Source organism: Poromitra crassiceps, assembly GCF_964638095.1.
Source record: "Poromitra crassiceps genome assembly, chromosome: 3".
Taxonomy (NCBI): Eukaryota; Metazoa; Chordata; class Actinopteri; order Beryciformes; family Melamphaidae; genus Poromitra; species Poromitra crassiceps.
In genome coordinates, this window is record NC_139625.1 from 25463028 (window position 1) to 25482090 (window position 19063).

The following is a 19063-nucleotide window of genomic DNA, read 5'->3' on the forward strand; positions in this document are numbered from 1 at the left end:
ACCACACAACAGCTTTTAGCTATGTTTAATTCAAGGAAAATGACGCTGGTGTGTGGAAATGAATGGTAGGTACTATGTAAGTGTGGGCGAATTGACACAGCTTCAGAATACAGCCTGTAGTTACACTATAAGTACAGGTGTGGTACCCTGTAATTACCCTATAAGTACAGATCTTGTTACCCTGTAGTTACAGGCTAAATTCACTTTTTGTACCACATAGTTACACTATAAGTACTGTCTTGTTACCCTGTAGTTACACTTTAAGTACGGTCTTGTTACCCTGTAGTTACACTATAAGTACAGTCTTGTTACCCTGTAGTTATACTATAAGTACAGTCTTGTTACCCTGTAGTTATACTATAAGTACAGATCTTGTTACCATGTAGTTATACTATAAGTACAGTCTTGTTACCCTGTAGTTACATGCTTATTTGCGGGCTGTATTCTAAAGCGTTACCGCTTTAGTTAACCAAATTCGATTTCTCCCATGGGTAGCATTGCTGTATTCAATACTTACAGTGTGAAGTACTAATTGGTAACTTACAAAGCTATGCTTGCAATGTAGCTCCCCAACACAACACTGGTGACAAGTTGACAACTATCAGTGACAACTGTTGTGTTGCTATCGCCCCTCTCCAGGTGCGTTGGGTGCCGTGGCGCTGGCCCCCGTCGTCCTGGGGGCCGTAGGCTTCACCTCAGCCGGGATTGCTGCAGGCTCGTGGGCCGCCGGCATGATGTCAAGTGCTGCGATTGCCAACGGAGGAGGAGTGGCAGCAGGGACCCTGGTTGCTCTTGGGCAGTCGGCAGGTAAAAAGCAATAACTAGGAGGCAATCACATCAATGTGTATACAGAGCGATTTAGAGATCTGATTGGCTGTCTCACCAAGTTCAGTGTGCCAATGTTACACTGTGATTGGTTAAGACGGTTGGGCATAGCTCGTCAGTACCTTCGTCCCCTGATTCCGACTCTCGTGTCACTATTTCACATAGCTGTTAGTGTTAACCACATAGTCCTAACCTCTGTAATCTGTAATCTCACTCTAGCTATGGCCGGTCTGGGAACAGCTGCTACTGCAGCAGTGGGCGCCACTGGAGCAGCAGGGGCTCTGGGGACTGTGGGGGCTGTGCTGGCGGTATTCATCTGAGAGCAAATATTAACCCAGGAAGGAATGAGACCAACATTTCTTATGCCAAATGAAGAAGACATTACAAATTACGATGGTTCAGTTACTAAATCAGCACCTTAATGTTACTTGAAGTGACCTTGTGTGATAAATCTGAAGAGCCTGAAGATTGTTTTTTAACATTCAATCTCCATCAGAGAAACCAGTTTTATGACACAAAGTATCATTTTCAGGATGCTTCTTGGTCCTGGTCCTTCTTGGTCCTGATACTGTAATTTTGATACTATCTGAGGGAAATTAAAGTGACACTTTGTTTTTGTTTGGGTTTTTTGCACTTTACATCTGAACACTATTTTGTCCAGTCTTATGCAAATCTAATTAAAATGCATTTGAAAATTGTTTGGGTTCTTGGTTCATTTTCAGTTTATGGCCTACCAGGCACTCAGGCACTAGAGCTGAATTTTCGACGTGATAGAAACAGTCTTTTTCACTCGAGCCGCTTTTGTAGCTTTTTAATCCACTTTGCCGACTGCAGAGGACCAGTCAAATATTACATCACCAGCAAAGGTGCTGTCATTTTACAACTGATCATTGGCTGCAAAATATTTGCAGGGATATGTCGATGAAATGTATTTAAGTTAGCTATTTTTCACCAGTCCAATTTCCGGAACAATTCACTGAAAGCATCTATCACTGTCCCAACTGTAAACAAAGCAATTACATAACCAACAAACAAGCCAACAAAATCAAGATAGATAGATAGATAGATAAATACTTTATTAATCCCAAGGGAAATTCAGTTGTACAGCAGCTTCCAGTTGCACATACAAATAACAAAGTACATATGAAGGATAAAAATCATGTTAAAATACTAAAAACGAAGAGATAAAAAAGATAAACAAGATAAAAAAGTTAGTAGAGCCAGTCCTGGAACTAAGAGCTAAGACATGGAAATAAGAGAGAAGACAAGTGCCTGTGCCTGTGCAGTGTGCAAACATATGCATAGAGAAAGTGCCTGCAGTACATACACAAATAAATACTAAAGCCTCAAGTCTAAAGTCTCAGTGGCCCAGGTTGCTGGGGCCACGCCCCTTGCAGGTTGCTGGGACCACGCCTCCACGCCCCCTGCACAATGGGGAGGCATTGTACAGCCTGATGGCCCGTGGAACAAAAGTGTTCTTGGTGCGCTCTTTCTTGCAGCCAAGAGAGATCAGTCTGTGGCTAAAGGTGCTTCTCTGGCTGTCCAGAGTGCTGTAGAGAGGGTGAGTGGGGTTGTCCATAATGGCGAGCAGCTTGGCCAAAGACCTTCTCTCCACTAGAGCTGTGAGGGAGTCCAGCTCCATACCGACCACGGAGCCCGCCTTCCTAACCAGCTTGTCCAGCCGCCTTGCATCCCTCTGTTTAATGCTGCCTCCACAGCACACTACAGCATAGAAAAAGACGCTGGCCACCACGGACTGGTAAAACATCTGCAGCATTTTACTGCAGACATTGAAGGACCTCAGCCTCCGTAAGAAGTAGAGCCGGCTCTGGCCCTTCTTATAAAGTGCGTCAGTGTTCAGTGACCAGTCCAGTTTGTCATCAAGGTGTACACCTAGGTACTTGTAAGTAAGACACAAGGAAAAGATTTTCATTTGCACAACTGGTATTTTTGGTGTATTAGTTCTGGGCGATGAAGGACCCAGACTGGTTTGGATTCTTGTATTTACCCTCTGCTGCCACTTTGAGGATGCTAACCGTACTGTAGGTATGTGGTAGGCTAGACTCGCAGTGGTTCTCAACTTGGGGGTCAGGACCCCCCAGGGCCGGGGTTGCGGGATGATTGTCAAAAGAGAAAGACTTTTTTTTCTCCCATGATGATTAATATCATCATAAAATCTGAGGTACAGGTTCATCTGTAGATTGAACGTGTCTCAGAATGCCATTATTAAGTTGCTCACTGATCCTGGGCTAAGCACTGTGAGATACCAGTCACATATGTGGAAATTCTCTTTTATAATGTTTTTTTGTTCTTTTATTGTGCTCTTACGTGCTTTTTGTAATTGTGTATGTGACATATGGACCAAGTGTCTGTCAATAAAGGTTTGATTGATTGATTGATTGATTGATTGATTGAATAATGTAATAAAGCTATATAAACTATAAAAACGATTTCAGTGAGTGAGTAAAATCAATGTGTGACTGTGTGCGCATTTGCGTCATTGGGTTGGGTTGCGGCGGGAGGGGGGTCACGAAACCCACCCTAAAGTCTTTTGGGAGTCGCGGCTCAAAAAGGTCGAGAACCACTAGGCTAGAGCTCAGTGGGCTAGAGCAGTGGTTCCCAAATGGTGTGCAGTGGCACACTTGTGTTAAGCGCCAGGTGTGAACAAAGGCTCAGACAGCTAGGCCTATATATTTATTATGACAGGTAAAATGATGTCAATATTCTAACTGATTAAACCTCGAAATTACATGCAAAGGGGCCCAAAACACTTTATAAAAAATAATTTTCAATCGATCACACCCCCCAGGCCCGTAGCTACCATTGAGGACACCTCAATTTTTTGAAAAAAAAAGAATCTGAAAAATAGCCCCGGCCCCCAGATCTTTTCATCTGTCATTGATGTTTGTGACAGTTGATCAGAAATGCAACAATTTGCTTCCTCTCTGTGTGCTATAGAAGGAAGAGAGATAACTCACAACATTCAGATTTTGCATTGAGGCTAGATTGGGGCTAGACTTTGGGGACAGTTCTATTGAAGTGAATGGGTAAGTAACTCCCCTGTAAGTGATGTTTGTGTAGATGGGCCATTGTATTTAATTGAGCAGTATTCTGCCATGTGACCTGTATGCAGAATATAAATTATATTATATGGGGAGACATTTATTTTTTGTATCATTTTAAAGCAACAGCACAGTAAAGAGGATATTAATCTAATGGCCCATTTCCACCGCTGGTATCAACGCGGCCCCGCACAGCTCGTCTCGCTTTTTTGTCTCATTCCACCGATCAAAAACGTGGACAGCCCGGGTTGAGTCGGGGTTGAGTTGTGCTGCTTTTGGTCCCTGCTCTGTTGAGGTTCTAGGGCTGTGGACCCGGTACCATACGGTGACGTGAAAACACTGCAGACGACTGATTGGTCAGGCAGAATCGTGTTTACTGTAGGCATCTACTGTCAATGCTGGATACCAGTTTAGTGGGGCTTACCTTCTCTTCTGTTATTTCCATAAGTTATTTCTTTTGTGTTGCTGCCTTCGGCTCTGGTGAAATAAAATCGATCTCCTTGCTCAGCTTTAACATGCGGTGGTTTTCAATTGTTTTGAGAGAGAAAAAAGTCTGCTCCTCGGGAAGCCCTTTGTAGTTGGCTCCGCTAGGCCGCAGGCGAAGCCGCGGTCTTGCCTGTTGAGTTGCCGCTGTGGTTCTCCCCATAGCATTACATTTACATTACATTACGTCATTTGGCAGACGCTTTTATCCAAAGCGACTTACAATAACACACTTTTTGTCAGCAATAGAGCAATCAACTATGGAGCACAGTCTATGACAACTACAAATCCTGAAGGAAGAGTGGTACGAGTTTTAGTTTAGGATTTTTTTTTTTTTTTTTTTAGAAAGAGAGAGAAAGAAGTTAGATCAAGAAGGGCCCAGGTGGAGCCTGAAAAGGTGAGTCTTTAGTCTTTTCCAAAAGATCGGCAGTGATTCAGCAGTCCTGACCGAAGGTGGCAGCTCGTTCCACCATTGGGGTGCCAGGGAGGAGAAGAGTCGAGATCGGGATGAGTGACTTTTGAGCGTAAACGGACTATTCCCATCTCTCTAGCCTAGCGGGCTGGCTGCATGCGCTGTACAGTGCTTGAAGTCAAGCCAGACCCCGTGAGGAGGCGCATAAAAAAACCCCAATTTGATTAGGAAATGATTCTATCTTTATTTAAATATGTTCTTTGGGAAAAAAAAGAATGTAACTCAATTTGTAACTTTAATGTTTATTAAAATAATAATATATAATAATATATTATATTATAATTATTATTATTAATAATAATTAATATTAATAATATTATTAATATTAATATATATTATATTAATATATAATATATTAATATATATATATATATAATATATATATATATATATATATATATATATATATATATATATATATTATATTATATAATAATATAATAATATATTATATATATATATATATATAATATAATAATATATAATATTATAATATATATAATATTATATATATATATATATATATGTAATATATGTATATATATATATATTACATGTAATATACATGTAATATATATATATATATATATAATATATATATATATATATATAATATATATATATTATATATATAATATATATATATATATATATATATATATATATATATATATATATATATATATATATATAATATATATATATATATATATATATATATATATATAATATATTATATATATATAATATAATATATTATTATTATAATATATATATAATATATTAATATTATTAATATTATTAATATATTATTAATAATTAATATTATTATTATATATTATATAATAATATAATAATAATAATTTAATAGTTTATTAATTATAACAATTTAAAACGGCTCTCTCAAATCAAGCAATCTGATTGGTTCACAGCCATTGTATAATTCCAGTAACCGAGTTCAATAACCCATGGCCATGGGTTATTGGTTGCCATGGCAACTCTCTTACTAAAAGGCAGCGCTGCGCTCGAGCCAAACAGCTTTCTCCTGATCTGCTGTATGGAGGGTCACTAGTCCTTACAATGAGTCATTATGGACGCATGATGGCGCAACTCTCTTACTAAAAGTACCTCAAAAACAAAATGGCGGAGACAACTTTCAGATCCTTGTGAATCGATCTTCGCTTATAACTTTACTAATACTTCGCAGAAAATGATGTTTTGTACAAGAATAGACGCGGGCTAATGTCTTAACCCCTCTCTCGCGCGCCCTCACTCTTAACCCCGCATTTCTAAATAAGACGTAACGTTACTTGGTGTCCGCATACGGCTCTGGTGTCGGGCTATGCAAAACCTCTCAGCAAGCGCCAGGATTGGCCAATGTCGACTTCAGTCTCCAGAACGATCCAATCAAATCACCATTAATGGTGATTTAATGGTGAATCAAATCACCATTCACTATATATTACATATATATATATATATATATATATATATATATATATATATATATATATTATATATATATTATATATAATATATATAATATATATATATATATATATATATATATATATATATATATATATATATATATATATATATATATATATATATATATAATATATATATATAATATAATATAATATATATATATATATATATTATATATATATATAATATTATATATATATATATATATATATATAATATATATTATATATATATATATTATAATATATTATAATAATATATATTAATTAATAATATTAATAATATTAATTAATAATATTATTATTATTATTAATGTTTATTTAACTATTATAATTTGTAATGTTGTAATATTATATTATAGTAGTACAGTATATGTTATATTACTGTGTTACTGCTAAAAGTAGGCTAATATTGCATGTAATGTGTTACTTTTGTAATGAGTTACCCCCAACACTGCAAATAAAGCAGTAAATGTGCCTCTGCCTCCTTGCTTGATGAATAGAAACAGAAACACAAAACAGAACAAAAAGCCTTTTAGGTAGTTATTAGTTTGCCCAATATGAATTAGGTTACATAATCCAAATTCCTTTTAAGAGCATTCACTATCAGATTAGAAATTATATGTTCTGTAGTTTTTGTGATCGTTTTTCTTCATCCAATTTTACTTTTGTCTTAACTCAGAAATGGCATGCTAGTCTTGTGCCTGAGTGATTGGACTGTTGGCTGAGAGCCTGGTGACGCGAGGTTGCTGTTGGCTACAACACCAGCCACACGTGACTTTAATTTTGTTAGTTTCATTTCTCAAGAAGTGCAGGGTGCTTACTCATGCCTATATTGCAATGAATGGATAAGTGCTCCTCTGGTGCCCTCTAGTGTCCGGATGCTATTTAAGTTTCATTTCCCAAGAAAAGATCCTGCTCTTCTATATAAAGCCCCACCCACTTCAGTCGGATACAGCTGCTCATCGAATAAGCTCATCACAAGATAAGACACCGGAGGAAGAAGTGTACAAGACATGGGACTGTGTGAGTATACCCTAATTGTTCCTTATAGATATATTTTTGACAGAATATTTCTATGAGCATGACAAAAACGAAGAAGCAGCCAAGGCACTCGTGTGGTTGAAAAAGCTACGCTGAGCCACCCTGAAGGCCTGTATGAACTGTGAAGCTAATTGTGAAGCAATGGTGCGTTAACTTTTGCTCTTATGCATTAGCAAGGCTTTTCAACCACAAGAGTGCCTTGGCTGCTTCTTCTTTGTCATCATCACCACCCCTGTACCAAAGAGCACCTTGTTGGTTTCTACTAAGCCTAAAAGACGCACTCCCTTTTCTGCCTTTCTACATTTCTATGAGCATATTGCCGAATGGATTTTAGTAACTGACGTTTTGCTTTCCTCCTGAGTTTTAGTAACTGACGTTTTGTTTTTCTCTTGTGTTTCAGTAACTGCCATCGGGCTCGCAGCAGCAGGGACAGGTAAGGAAATCCTTCAGGAATCAGTTGTTGTTAACTGTGTTTAACATCTTTGAACCCACTTTGAGGTTAAAGTGTTTACATTTGCTTTCGTCATTGGATAGCCGAATGCAGTGGTTCTCAAATCTTTTCATGTCAACGAGGCGTTATTTCGAATCGCACATAGGCTCCGCAATAACCACAATATATATATAGATCAATAAGATCAATAACATACTTTATTGATCCCCGGGTAGAAATTGAGTAATGCTACAGTTGCTCACATTCAGGTAGGGACAATGTAAACATAGAGAGATAGAAGAATACACGGTAAGACTAAGGTGACCAGATTTCTCAAATGAAAATCGGGGACATTTTCTGGTCCGCTAGGGGGGCCCAGGGGGGGCTATGCCCCCCCGGCTTTTAGAAAATTGTGTACATTTTACAGTAAAATGCATAAATCTGGTGCACTTTGAGAGCAAAAGTAAGAGGCTAGATCTATGAAGAACTTTGTGATTTTGAAACAATTGAAAAAGAAGCAGTTTACAATGGTTACTAGTTATCTGGCACAATTTACCACAAATTAGACAGCCTAGGTAATTCATGGGAAATAGGCTACTGGTGTATTGTGTAGAGTGGCAGGAAGAGAGGGACAACTTCTCTCTTTGACCTCACCAACTGGTGGATAATTTATTTACACAAAACAAAAACATTACAGTAGTGATTTATTACCTCAGTAAACACTTTCCTTGAGTTTAGGGTGTCGCTCACCAGTTTCAAGTATTCAATGGCCACATGACCATATTAACTGCTAATTTAATATTAAATGCTGACAAAATAATTAAAAAAAATCATGTTAATACTAAAAGGCAATTTTAATGATTAAAATTGTAATCTAGAGATAAATATGACCTATTGTGTTTAATTTAAACCAGGGGTTATCAAAGTTTTGATGGCTGAAGGCCAATTTAGGGAACAGTAGGCTAATGACTAGATAACAATGATCCATCGCCAATCATGTTAAAAATTGTCATTTTTTTCAATGGAGTTTGGTGTACATAAAAACGTTACTGACTTCTCTGCAAAAACGTTTTGAGTTAGTTACTGCACTTACTTACCAGATAGTTTTACTGTACTTTTAACTATTCAAAACAACTGGGATGGATAACCCGCTGAATGGGGTCCGGTAAACAAGGACGGTAGCAAAAGCAGCAAGCAGACTCCGCCTCTCGTTCGCCACCTCTGGGGCTTCAGTTGCGGGCGGCTGGGTCCTGGGAAAACCACGGCACGGGCAGAGGGAGGACATCTACTCTGTGATCTACTCTGTCACACACAGGCAGCACTTTGCACAACGTGCACAATGACAGGCTTTTGTGGTGCCGCAAATGCTCTGTTATCGAGTTTCTTGCCAGTATTATTATTTGACTTTGTGGCCAAAATCGGGGACATTTTCGGGGACAGCTCCAGCCGGGGACAGAGCACCGAAATCGGGGACTGTCCCCGAAAATCGGGGACGTCTGGTCACCCTAGGTAAGACGATAACAAATTTGAAAAAGGCTGAGAAGGTCAATAGCAGGTGTCCACAAGGTGCAACAGAACAGGGGCCTTTCTATTTAATACAGAGATAATGATTCAACATTTTGGACTGGAAAAAAAGATCCCTTATCAAAAATACATTTAGCTGTCAACTTCTATTTTTCTTTTTCTTTATTTCTCATGCAGATTACCATCTAATTGACATTTGTATATGTATTACATGAATACATATAAAGTAAAGAAATGTTATTGACTTTAAACATATGTGACATGATTGGCGTGTGGTATTCCTGACGGCACTGTCTTGGGTCCTTCGGGGGTCAAAATAGACGGCTAGCCCTTGATAAAGCCGTGACACACCCACTCTCACCCGACCCTCGCTTTTCACATTGATATTTATGCACTCACATTAAATAGCCCAAAGTGGTCTTTTTTTAAGCTGAAGAAAGAAGTATATATTTATATATATACATATATATATATATATGATTCTGATTGGAGCCCTTATATATATATATATATACTATTCTTCTTCTTCTTCGTCTTCTTCAACGCCTTCTCTCCCTGCGGGGAGGGACGGGGCCTCCTGCCCCCGGCGCGACTGTCAATCGGGGCGGACTGTCCTCAGTGCAAATCAGGGTGAATTTTATGAATGGAAAGTGAAAACGATACGTATCATAGCGCATTTTGCAGTGCGCATACGCAAATCTGAGTAATTTCGCAGTGTGTATACGCCGTATACCTGCGTATCACGTAGACTACACCACTGCATGGAGCCCCAGTGTAGGGAAGTTGTAGCTTCCAATTATTTTATGCTGGATTATTTAGGTCAGAACTCGCCACAGGTGATCGATCAGAACCACGGCGATGTCTTTCAAGCTTTATTGAAGTATCACAGGCAGAAGTAAGGCAGCAGGTTAGGTAGTATAGTGGCAGTGGAACAGAGAATTGGGGAGAGAGTAGGGAGATTGGAGCTAGTGGGTAGAGAGAGAGGCATGGGACAAGAACATTGCTTATTTATACTTTGGGATGTATGAGATCATCAATGACATCACAGGAGCAAGTCTGACATCACCGATGACATCATCACAACAACTATGACATCACCGGTGACATCACAGGTGCACCTGCCGTGGTGACATGCTACAGTGACATCCTTAGGGCCTGTGTCCACCTAGCGTCTTTTTCCGACGTTAAACGCTGGAAGTAAGCTGGGAAGCGCTGATCTCAGCGCACAATATACAAGGAAGCACTAACGTTAGTTCAGTGCGGTAGTTGCTTGATAGCTGACAGCTAACATTAGCAAACAACACACATACAGTACAGTGATTTAGCTCAACACTCACCAGAAATATTAAGTGTCTAGCCAATCTGCTCCCACAATTGAGCCTTTCTGTCTCTGTTGCAATAGTTTTTCCATATGATTAGTTGCCAGAAAGGAGCACCCGACACCAGCGTCTTTCTGAAAAGTTAAAATATTTTCAGCTGGAAGCGCTGGGAGTCGGGCGCACAAAAACGCCAGAGCGCTCTGAAAAAAGATGCTGGGCGCTGCGCACTTTCTCTAGACATCCGTGTGCGCCCGCATACCCTCTCCCCCCATTGGAAACAACTGAAAATAGACGCCGGAGCTGATGAAAAGTCACTAGATGGACACAGGCCCTTAGGGTGCTGGCTTGAATCCAGCCCATGGCTGTTCCCAGGCATGGTCTATGAGAGGATCTTTTCTACAATTTTGTCCCAGGGTCCCGCATCATCAGATTAGCCTGGCTCCAGACCTTCAAAGCCACGCCCACTCCACAGTTGTGAATTTGGCTCTTCTTGGTCTGGACTGGAGTCTGGACACGCCATGTGCAAACGCCTTTTCTCCGGTTGAAAATCCATTGACGGGCGCTGATTGGCTAACGCTGTTGTCAGTCAGTCTTGCCTGCGAGAGATTGCTGCCTGCTGGAGCTTTACCTGTCTGGGGAGTAACGTTGCAGCGGCCGCGGTAAGTGAAGCTCTGCTCGGCCAGCCGCCTAAGGAAATGTCCCGGTGCAGCCTGGCCTAGCGGAGGTGTTGATAGCGAGGAGAGGGCTGTCGGTGAGAGAGTTTTTAGGTTGCGTCGGGTGGTGATAGTATGAGTGGGAGCTGGGAGGGGGATGGGGAGGGAGATGGGAAGAGAGAAGGTTATAAAGTGATGATCAGATACAGGGAGAGGAGTGACAGTGAGGTTGGAAGTGCAGCAGGATTGGGTGAAGACCAGGTCAAGCAGGTTCCCTGCCTTATGAGTGGGTGGAGATAGAGAGAGGGAGAGATCGAAGGATGAGAAGAAGTTAAGGAAGAGGGGGGATTGCAGGGTTACCGCCTGTATGTTGAAGTCCCCCAGAAGAATGAGTGGAGGAAAGACGGAGAGTAGGGTATCCATTTCATCAAGGAAGTTACCAAGCAGTCCAGGCGGGCGGTAGATCACCACAATGTTGAGCTTGACAGGTAGGGAAACTAGGGATGCACCGATTGCGATTTTGTTGGCCGATTCCGATTTCCGATTTTTGAATAGTCTGACTTGCCGATACCGATTTTTGCCGATTCCGATTTCTTTTCTAAGAACAATAATTGGCGGGTTATTTTTTTACTTTTTTACTTTGCTTTAATAGAAAATTAACATTCATGTCACATTTCTTATCATTTGCATGAGGTAGGACGATCTCACTCAAAAACATCTCAAAATAAAAGTGTTCCAGGTTACTGGACAGAGCTTTTCTTTTTTGTGTAAATACAATGAATATAAAACAATTAATTCCAGTATATCCCACAGCTATCATGCATTTACTTTTCCAAAAGAAAAAAGGTGCAACAGAACAGGGGCTTCGGATGGAAAGTAGCCTATGGCTAAATCTGTTACAAAGCATATCTTCCCCTATGGGGTTTAATGTTTTTTTGTATATGTCCCTACCAAATAAACTAATAAAATAAAATAAATAAACGTCAAAATGTTATCCATGGACAAGGAGTTTATAGCCTATAGCTCTGGAGCCCAGAGACCTTCGAAGCCATGCCCACTCTACAGTTGTGGATTTGGCTGTTATTGAGTAGCCTAGATGAGGAAATGAGTTTGAGTTGACTCCGTTTGAATATCGTAGTTTACACACAGAGCGCCATTCGAAAAAAAATCATCTCGCACACTGGTCCGATGCGTTTTTATTATGTTCGTCGTTCTATTCGCAATACGAAACACAAGTCCTCTCCTGGCTGTATCCACGTTACAACGTGAGTCGTGACTGACAGATAGCAGCAGCAGCGGTGAAGTGGACGCTGGTCGGGGAAGAGCTGGTGAGGTGAAGCGAGCCGCTCAGACTGGAGTGTACTGTGGACTCCAACCTACCCTGCCGCTCCGCGGCTCCACACCGACGAAGACATGCTGTGACATGTGTGTCAGCTTTTGTTTTGGCTGCAACTCATCCGTCTCTGTCTCGCTGCTTTCGGGTGCGCGCACGTCACTTGAAAATCGGCTCACAGAATCGGCATTTTAGAGTGACCGGCGCAGATCACAGATCGAGGCAGATCACGTGAAAATCGGCCATTTCCGGTCACGTGCCGATCGATCGGTGCATCCCTAAGGGAAACAGCAACTGCATGGGACGCAAAGGAGGATATAGAGAGATGAGTGACCGTGTAGGTCCATTTTGGTGAAATGAGGAGACCAGTGCCTCCCCCACGCCCAGAGGCTCTGGGGGTTTGGGAAAAAGAGTAAGCCACAGAGAGTGCGGCTGGAGTAGCAGTATTCTCAGGTATGATCCAGGCAGGCGCGGACTGCATAATCGGGCACGTCGGGCAAATGCCCGGTGGCCTGGCCTGGCCTGGCCTGGCCTGAAAGATTTTTTTTTTTTTTTTTTTTTTTTTTGGTGCCCCCAGTCAGGCCACTCACTGAACAGCAGGCCAGGCGCCGCCTACTGGTTTACTAGTGGTTTTATTACTTTATTCAGGGTTAAAGTGGGTGCATCTCATTGTAAAATTGGACTCGGCCCAAATTGGGCTTCAAACGGCCCAAATTGGGCTTCAAACGGCCCAAATTTCTCGTCGCCGCCCTTCGGACGCCGGCACGCGCGTCGGCCCGTATCGGCCTGGCCTGCTTGGTATCTAATGCCCGGCCTGAATTAGAATCCCAGTCCGCCCCTGGATCCAGGTCTCAATGAGAGCTAGAAAGAGATAGAGCATGAGCTGAGATGGTCTCAGTTTTCTTAACAGCTGACTGACAGTTCCAGAGTCCTGCAGTAATAGTAAAGGGACTACTTGTGCGTTTTGGGTAGGAAAAATTACATGGGTTACTACATCTGAAGCTGCCATATCTACGGCGTCTATGGGCTGATGTTACAACGGGGATGGGGAAAGACACATGGGTAGAAGTGTAGGTAGTTGGTAAAAGATAAGTAACACAAAGCCCTAGTCTCTGGCCTACCCTCGATCGACTCGTGCCCAGAGGCTGCCGCTTTAGACTGACTATGCAAAGAAATACTCGTTCAACAGGGGCTCTGAGCTCCGCCCACACAATCAATTGGTCGTTGACAACGGCTGCTCACCTGATGTCAGCTGAGAGCAATTAATAGCTTTAAACTACTCTTAAGTTTCACTCTATGATTTCCAGACAGAGAAAATCTAGCCTACACAACTCCCCACTGCTTTACAGACAGAGAAAATCTAGCCTAAAACAACTCACCCACTGTTTCTGGAAGAAAGTGTAGTCAACAGGCAGCTATATCACAGAGGAGAAGCTTCTTGACAGACAAGCAAAATGTGTACTGCACTCGCATCGTATTAAATTGCAGTTGCATGCGGCTTTTTTCTTCCTTGATCAACAGCTGTGGTGACAACACACAGTGCAGTCTCACTCTGTTCACATGCTGCGGTTGTTCATCTGCGTCCGTGACGGCGCATTGTTCAAAGTTTAGTGAAGCATTTAGTGATAGTTTGGATCGGATCGGATTCTACTTCTTTTTCCCACCAAATATCCAGTGATTTTGGCCGGATCGGCTCCGATACCGATACTGAGTATCGGATCGGACAATCCCTAAAATTAACGCTAATATAGCCTTTTATAACTGAAGAGCGATGCACATTTGGAGACTTGATCGATCACACTTGGTGAGCTGAACACAGGTTGGTTAAAAATGTGTGTTAGGAGGAGTGGGGGAAATTAACGCTACTATAGCGTTTTATACTGAAGAGTGAATCACTGGTGTAATTTCATAAACAAGACACTATTGATTTCCCTCTGATCAACTAGGTGCGTCTTGAATAGCCCAGGTCCTATAAAGCCAATACGACCACGACCAGTTGTTGAAACTTCTTCACAGAATCTAGAATAGCACACAGGTTTGACCCTGTAATCTTGCAAGAGCACAGCCAGGAAACCAGCAGGCAGCACTCTGGGAAATATTGTTATTAAGATTTAGTGGCCGAGTAGCAGTAACCTACCACTTTATTTATTTGTATGTTGTCTACCTACCCATGACAAATGTGTTTGTGGACAGACAGTTTGAAGAGTTATAGTTCTCTCTCACACACTGTTCCCAGGTCAGTTTCTGGGCCTTTTGGGGCCCTAGGCGACATCTTACAGTAAACCACTGTCATCATAGTATCCCTGAATGAACATGAATGACAAGGCATAGGCTATTTCATTATCAATAAAGCTTTTAATTAATAAATTAGGCACACTATGAACAATAACTATGTTAAAAATAAGAATAAAAATTCACAAATATTATAAATCCTTTCAGTGCAAATGCATTATGCGGTTTGGGGGCCCAGTCCATTTGCACATAATGCACATAGGCAGAAACGGCCCTGACTGTTCCTCTGATTGTCAGCTTCAGCTTTATCTAAAATCTATCTAAATAGACAGATTCTTGAACATGTCATTAAAAACAGAGTTCATACAAGGTCCTTGTGTTGTATCAGACCCAAGCATGAGACAGCGTGTAGCAGACTGAACGGTGTTTATTGTGTGACCTCAATATATACAGCACAGCATACACATTGTAATGTTACAGTGCCACCTATTGGTAACCTCCAGTACAACAACATTATACATGACATCTCCCTTTCTTTAGATTTTTCTTTTCAGTTATTCTCCACGAACACAATAGAAATCACAGAACTCAGTTTCTCTATAACACGAATAACTTTAGTAACCTTAGCGTTTCTACATTTTTTTTTTCTTTTTTATTCTTGGTATCTCAAGGGAAGTCTAATAGGTCTACCAAAATGTGAAGTTTTTACATTGTCAGCGCTCACACGCTCATTTCTCACTGTTGACCTAGGCATGACAGTTTGTGGTGGCGGTGACCTTGCAGGTAAGTGTCTTTTCTTGGTTGTCAAGTTGTTCTGACCCTGTTCCTGCAGGCTGCTGTCCATCCTCTATCAGCTGTGGTGAGTCAGGTGGTACATTGTCAACAGTCTCAGTGTATTTTGGAACAGTCCACGTTTCATTTGTTTTCCGTATGTGCCGTCTGTTCCTTCTGTAGATTTGGTCATTGTCGGTCTGTACGATGTATGACCTCGGTTGTTCATGTTTCTTCAGTATGACAGCACGTTTCCACTCGTTTTGCTGTCTGATTCTCACTCTTTCTCCTTCTTTCACCTCTGGTAGCTTCCTTGTCCCACGGTCAAAGTAGTGCTTCTGTTTGCTTTGTCTGTCCATCAACCTGCTCCGTACATGTTTGTACAGTTGTGGCTTTAACAGGCTCTTTGACACAGGTATTTCTGTTTTCAGCCTCCTACCCGTGAGCAGTTGTGCAGGGGAGTAGCCTACTCCATCCAGCGGCGTGTTTCTATACTCCCAACAGAGCGATGTACGGGTCTGTGAGACTGTCCTGTGAGACTGTCCTGTGAGACTGTCCTGTGCTTTTTTCAGCAGATTCTTGACCGTTTGAATGGCTCTTTCTGCTTGTCCATTTGATTTGGGGAAACTCAGGGCTTGAGGTGGTGTGTTTGAACTCCCAGTTGGTTGCAAACTCCCGCATTTCTGCACTTACAAGTTGTCTTCCATTATCTGAAAAGAGTTCATCAGGTACTCCATGTCTTGCAAATATAGACTTTAGAGCTGTAATGATGTGCTTGCTTGTAGTCCCATTTAACTTTGAACTCTCAGGATACTTAGAATAATAGTCCACGCACAGAAGATATTCTGCATTATTGAAATGGAACAGATCCATTCCAACTTTGGACCACGCTCTCTCAGGGACTGGATGAGATATCAAGGGCTCTCTGGGATTGTGATTCTTGTGTTTGCTGCACACGGCACATTTCTGTACAACATCCTCGATCTGTTTTGCCATTCTCGGCCAAAACAGGATATCTCTGGCTCGTTCTTTACTCTTCACAATTCCCATATGCGCCTCGTGAATTTTCTCTAGCATCTCTTCTCTCATTTTTGTAGGCACTACCAGCTTTGAGTTTTTGAACAACAGTACTTCAGTGTATGTCAACTCCTCTCTAAAAGTCCAGTACTTTTGTATTGACTTTGGAACTTGGCTCCGCGACTCAGGCCATCCATCCTGTACTGCGGCTCTGACGAGTCTCAGTTCCTCATCCTGCTCTGTTGCATCTTTGAACTGCTGTTGCTTCTCCTCTGAAACTGGTAATTGTTGAATTATATAGCTCACATCCAACTCCTGTTCCTTTGTTTCATTTGAGAGATCCTTCAGGCTGGCTCTGCTCAATGCATCAGCAATGTGCATTTCTTTACCAGGCTTGTATTTCACCTGCAGGCTGTATCTTTGCAGTCTCATTAACATCTTTTGCAGCCTAGCTGGAGCCTTGTGGAGTGCTTTTTTGAAAATCGTCTCCAATGGTTTGTGATCCGACTCAACTTGAACTTGCCTCCCATACAGGTATTGGTGACATTTTTCACAGCCATATACGATCGCCAGCAGCTCCTTTTCAATTTGAGCATATCTTTGTTCACAGTCTGTTAGCGACCTAGAGCCATATGCTACAGGATGTCCTTCCTGTAGGATCACTGCTCCCAAACCACCTGCGCTGGCATCGACTGACAGTGTGACAGGCTTTTCAACATCATAATACTTCAACAGTGGCGCGTTACTCACAAGCTCTTTCAGTTTTGTGAAGCTCTTTTCTTGTTCACACTCCCAATGCCAGATGGTTTCTCCTTCCAGTAGCTTTCTGAGTGGAGCAGACACTTCTGAGAGATTTGGGATGAATTTTGCCAGGTATTGAACGATCCCCATGAATCTCTGTAGTGCTGTTTTGTCTTGTGGCTCTGGTATTTCTTGTATTGCTCGCACTGTATCCATGTTTGGTTTCAATCCATCCTTGCTCAGCACATGTCCTATGTAGCTGAGTTCACTTAGTCCGATTTTGCATTTGTCTCTGTTTAATTTCAAGTTTATGTCTCTTAGTCTATCCAACAGTTTCCTTAACCTGTTGTCATGTGACTCTTTGTCTTTTCCCCAGACCAGAATGTCATCCATTACATTAACGACTCCTTCCAGTCCTTCCAGATGCTGTGACAGGCACCTCTGAAACACCTCTGGTGCTGAAGATATTCCAAAAGGAAGTCTCTTAAACTTGTACCTGCCCAACGGTGAGTTAAACGTACACAATTTGGAGCTCTCTTCGTCTAACTGGATTTGCCAGTAGCCTTGATTGGCATCCACGACTGAGAATACTTTAGCTTCCGGCATCTCTGCAACTACTTCCTCCACTGTTTTCAGAGGATAGTGCTCTCTTTTTATCGCTTTGTTTAAGTCCTGTGGATCCAGGCATATCCTGATCTTCTTAGGTTTCACTATAGTCACCATGCTGCTGACCCAATCTGTGGGTTCTGTTTGTTTTTCTATGACATTCATGCTTTCCATTCGTTTTAATTCTTTCTCTATGTCTTTTTTCGTTGCTACTGGGACTTTTCTCGGTGGATGAATCACTGGTGGAACTTCTGGGTTTAGTTGAATATGGTGAACTCCAGGAACACAGCCCAGTCCTGTGAATAAATCTTCATATTCACACAAAATGTCTGTCTCTGTTCCTTCTTCCACTCCATACAACCTTTTCACCATCCCTAGTTCAACACTAGATGAGCTTCCAATTACTGCCCTTGCATCTTGTTTTATTACTTGAAAAACCAGTTCATACTCCTTGTCTTTGTATTGGCATTTTATGGTCTTCTGCCCTAGTGGTTTCTCTTTTTGTCCAAAAAAGCCCACTAGCTTGTAGCAAGATTTTTGCAGTTTATTTTTATCCAGTTTCAACTCTTCCAATTCTCTCTTGGATATTACATTACAGTCAGCACCTGTATCTATCATCACTGTGAGTGTCTGGTTGTTTATTTTCAGCTTTACTTTCCAGTCATCTCTGTCTATTTGCAGATGACATATGTCTGTTTCTTTCATTTTAACTGTCCCAATAAACATGCCATCATCATTTGCTGTGTCACGTTCTAGTCCTTGTATTTTCCGTCGGTGCTCTGTCTGCCCGCGGCTCTTGCACATCTTGGCATAGTGATTCTTTCTGTGACACGAGTTACACGTTTGGCCATATGCAGGACACTTCATAGGCTCATGTTTATATCCGCACCTTCCACAGTCAGCTTGTGGCTTTTCTCTCTTTGATTGTGCTGTTTGTGGCCTCTCTTTTTTTCATATGATTTTTGCTTGAATATTTTCTGAACTGGCACTTCAGTTTCTTCATGTAGCTTTTTAAGCTGGCTTTGGCTCACTTCGCTTGCACGGCATATGTCAACTGCTCT

At 41.4% G+C, this 19063-nt stretch overlaps 1 protein-coding gene across 2 annotated transcripts in view; it reads left to right on the forward strand.

The window, feature by feature from the left end:
* Positions 1-7249: 7249 nt before the first annotated feature.
* LOC310772932 (interferon alpha-inducible protein 27-like protein 2A) overlaps positions 7250-19063 on the forward strand; it is a 158391-nt gene continuing 146577 nt past the window's right edge. For both annotated transcript variants that reach the window (XR_014552526.1, XM_083632878.1), the window contains exons 1-2: positions 7250-7358; positions 7777-7809. Coding sequence is in view for 1 of the 2 variants with exons in the window: in XM_083632878.1 (XP_083489004.1) it covers positions 7349-7358; positions 7777-7809 (43 nt within the window). In the remaining variant the exon portion in view is untranslated. The remainder of the gene's footprint in view (positions 7359-7776; positions 7810-19063) is intronic.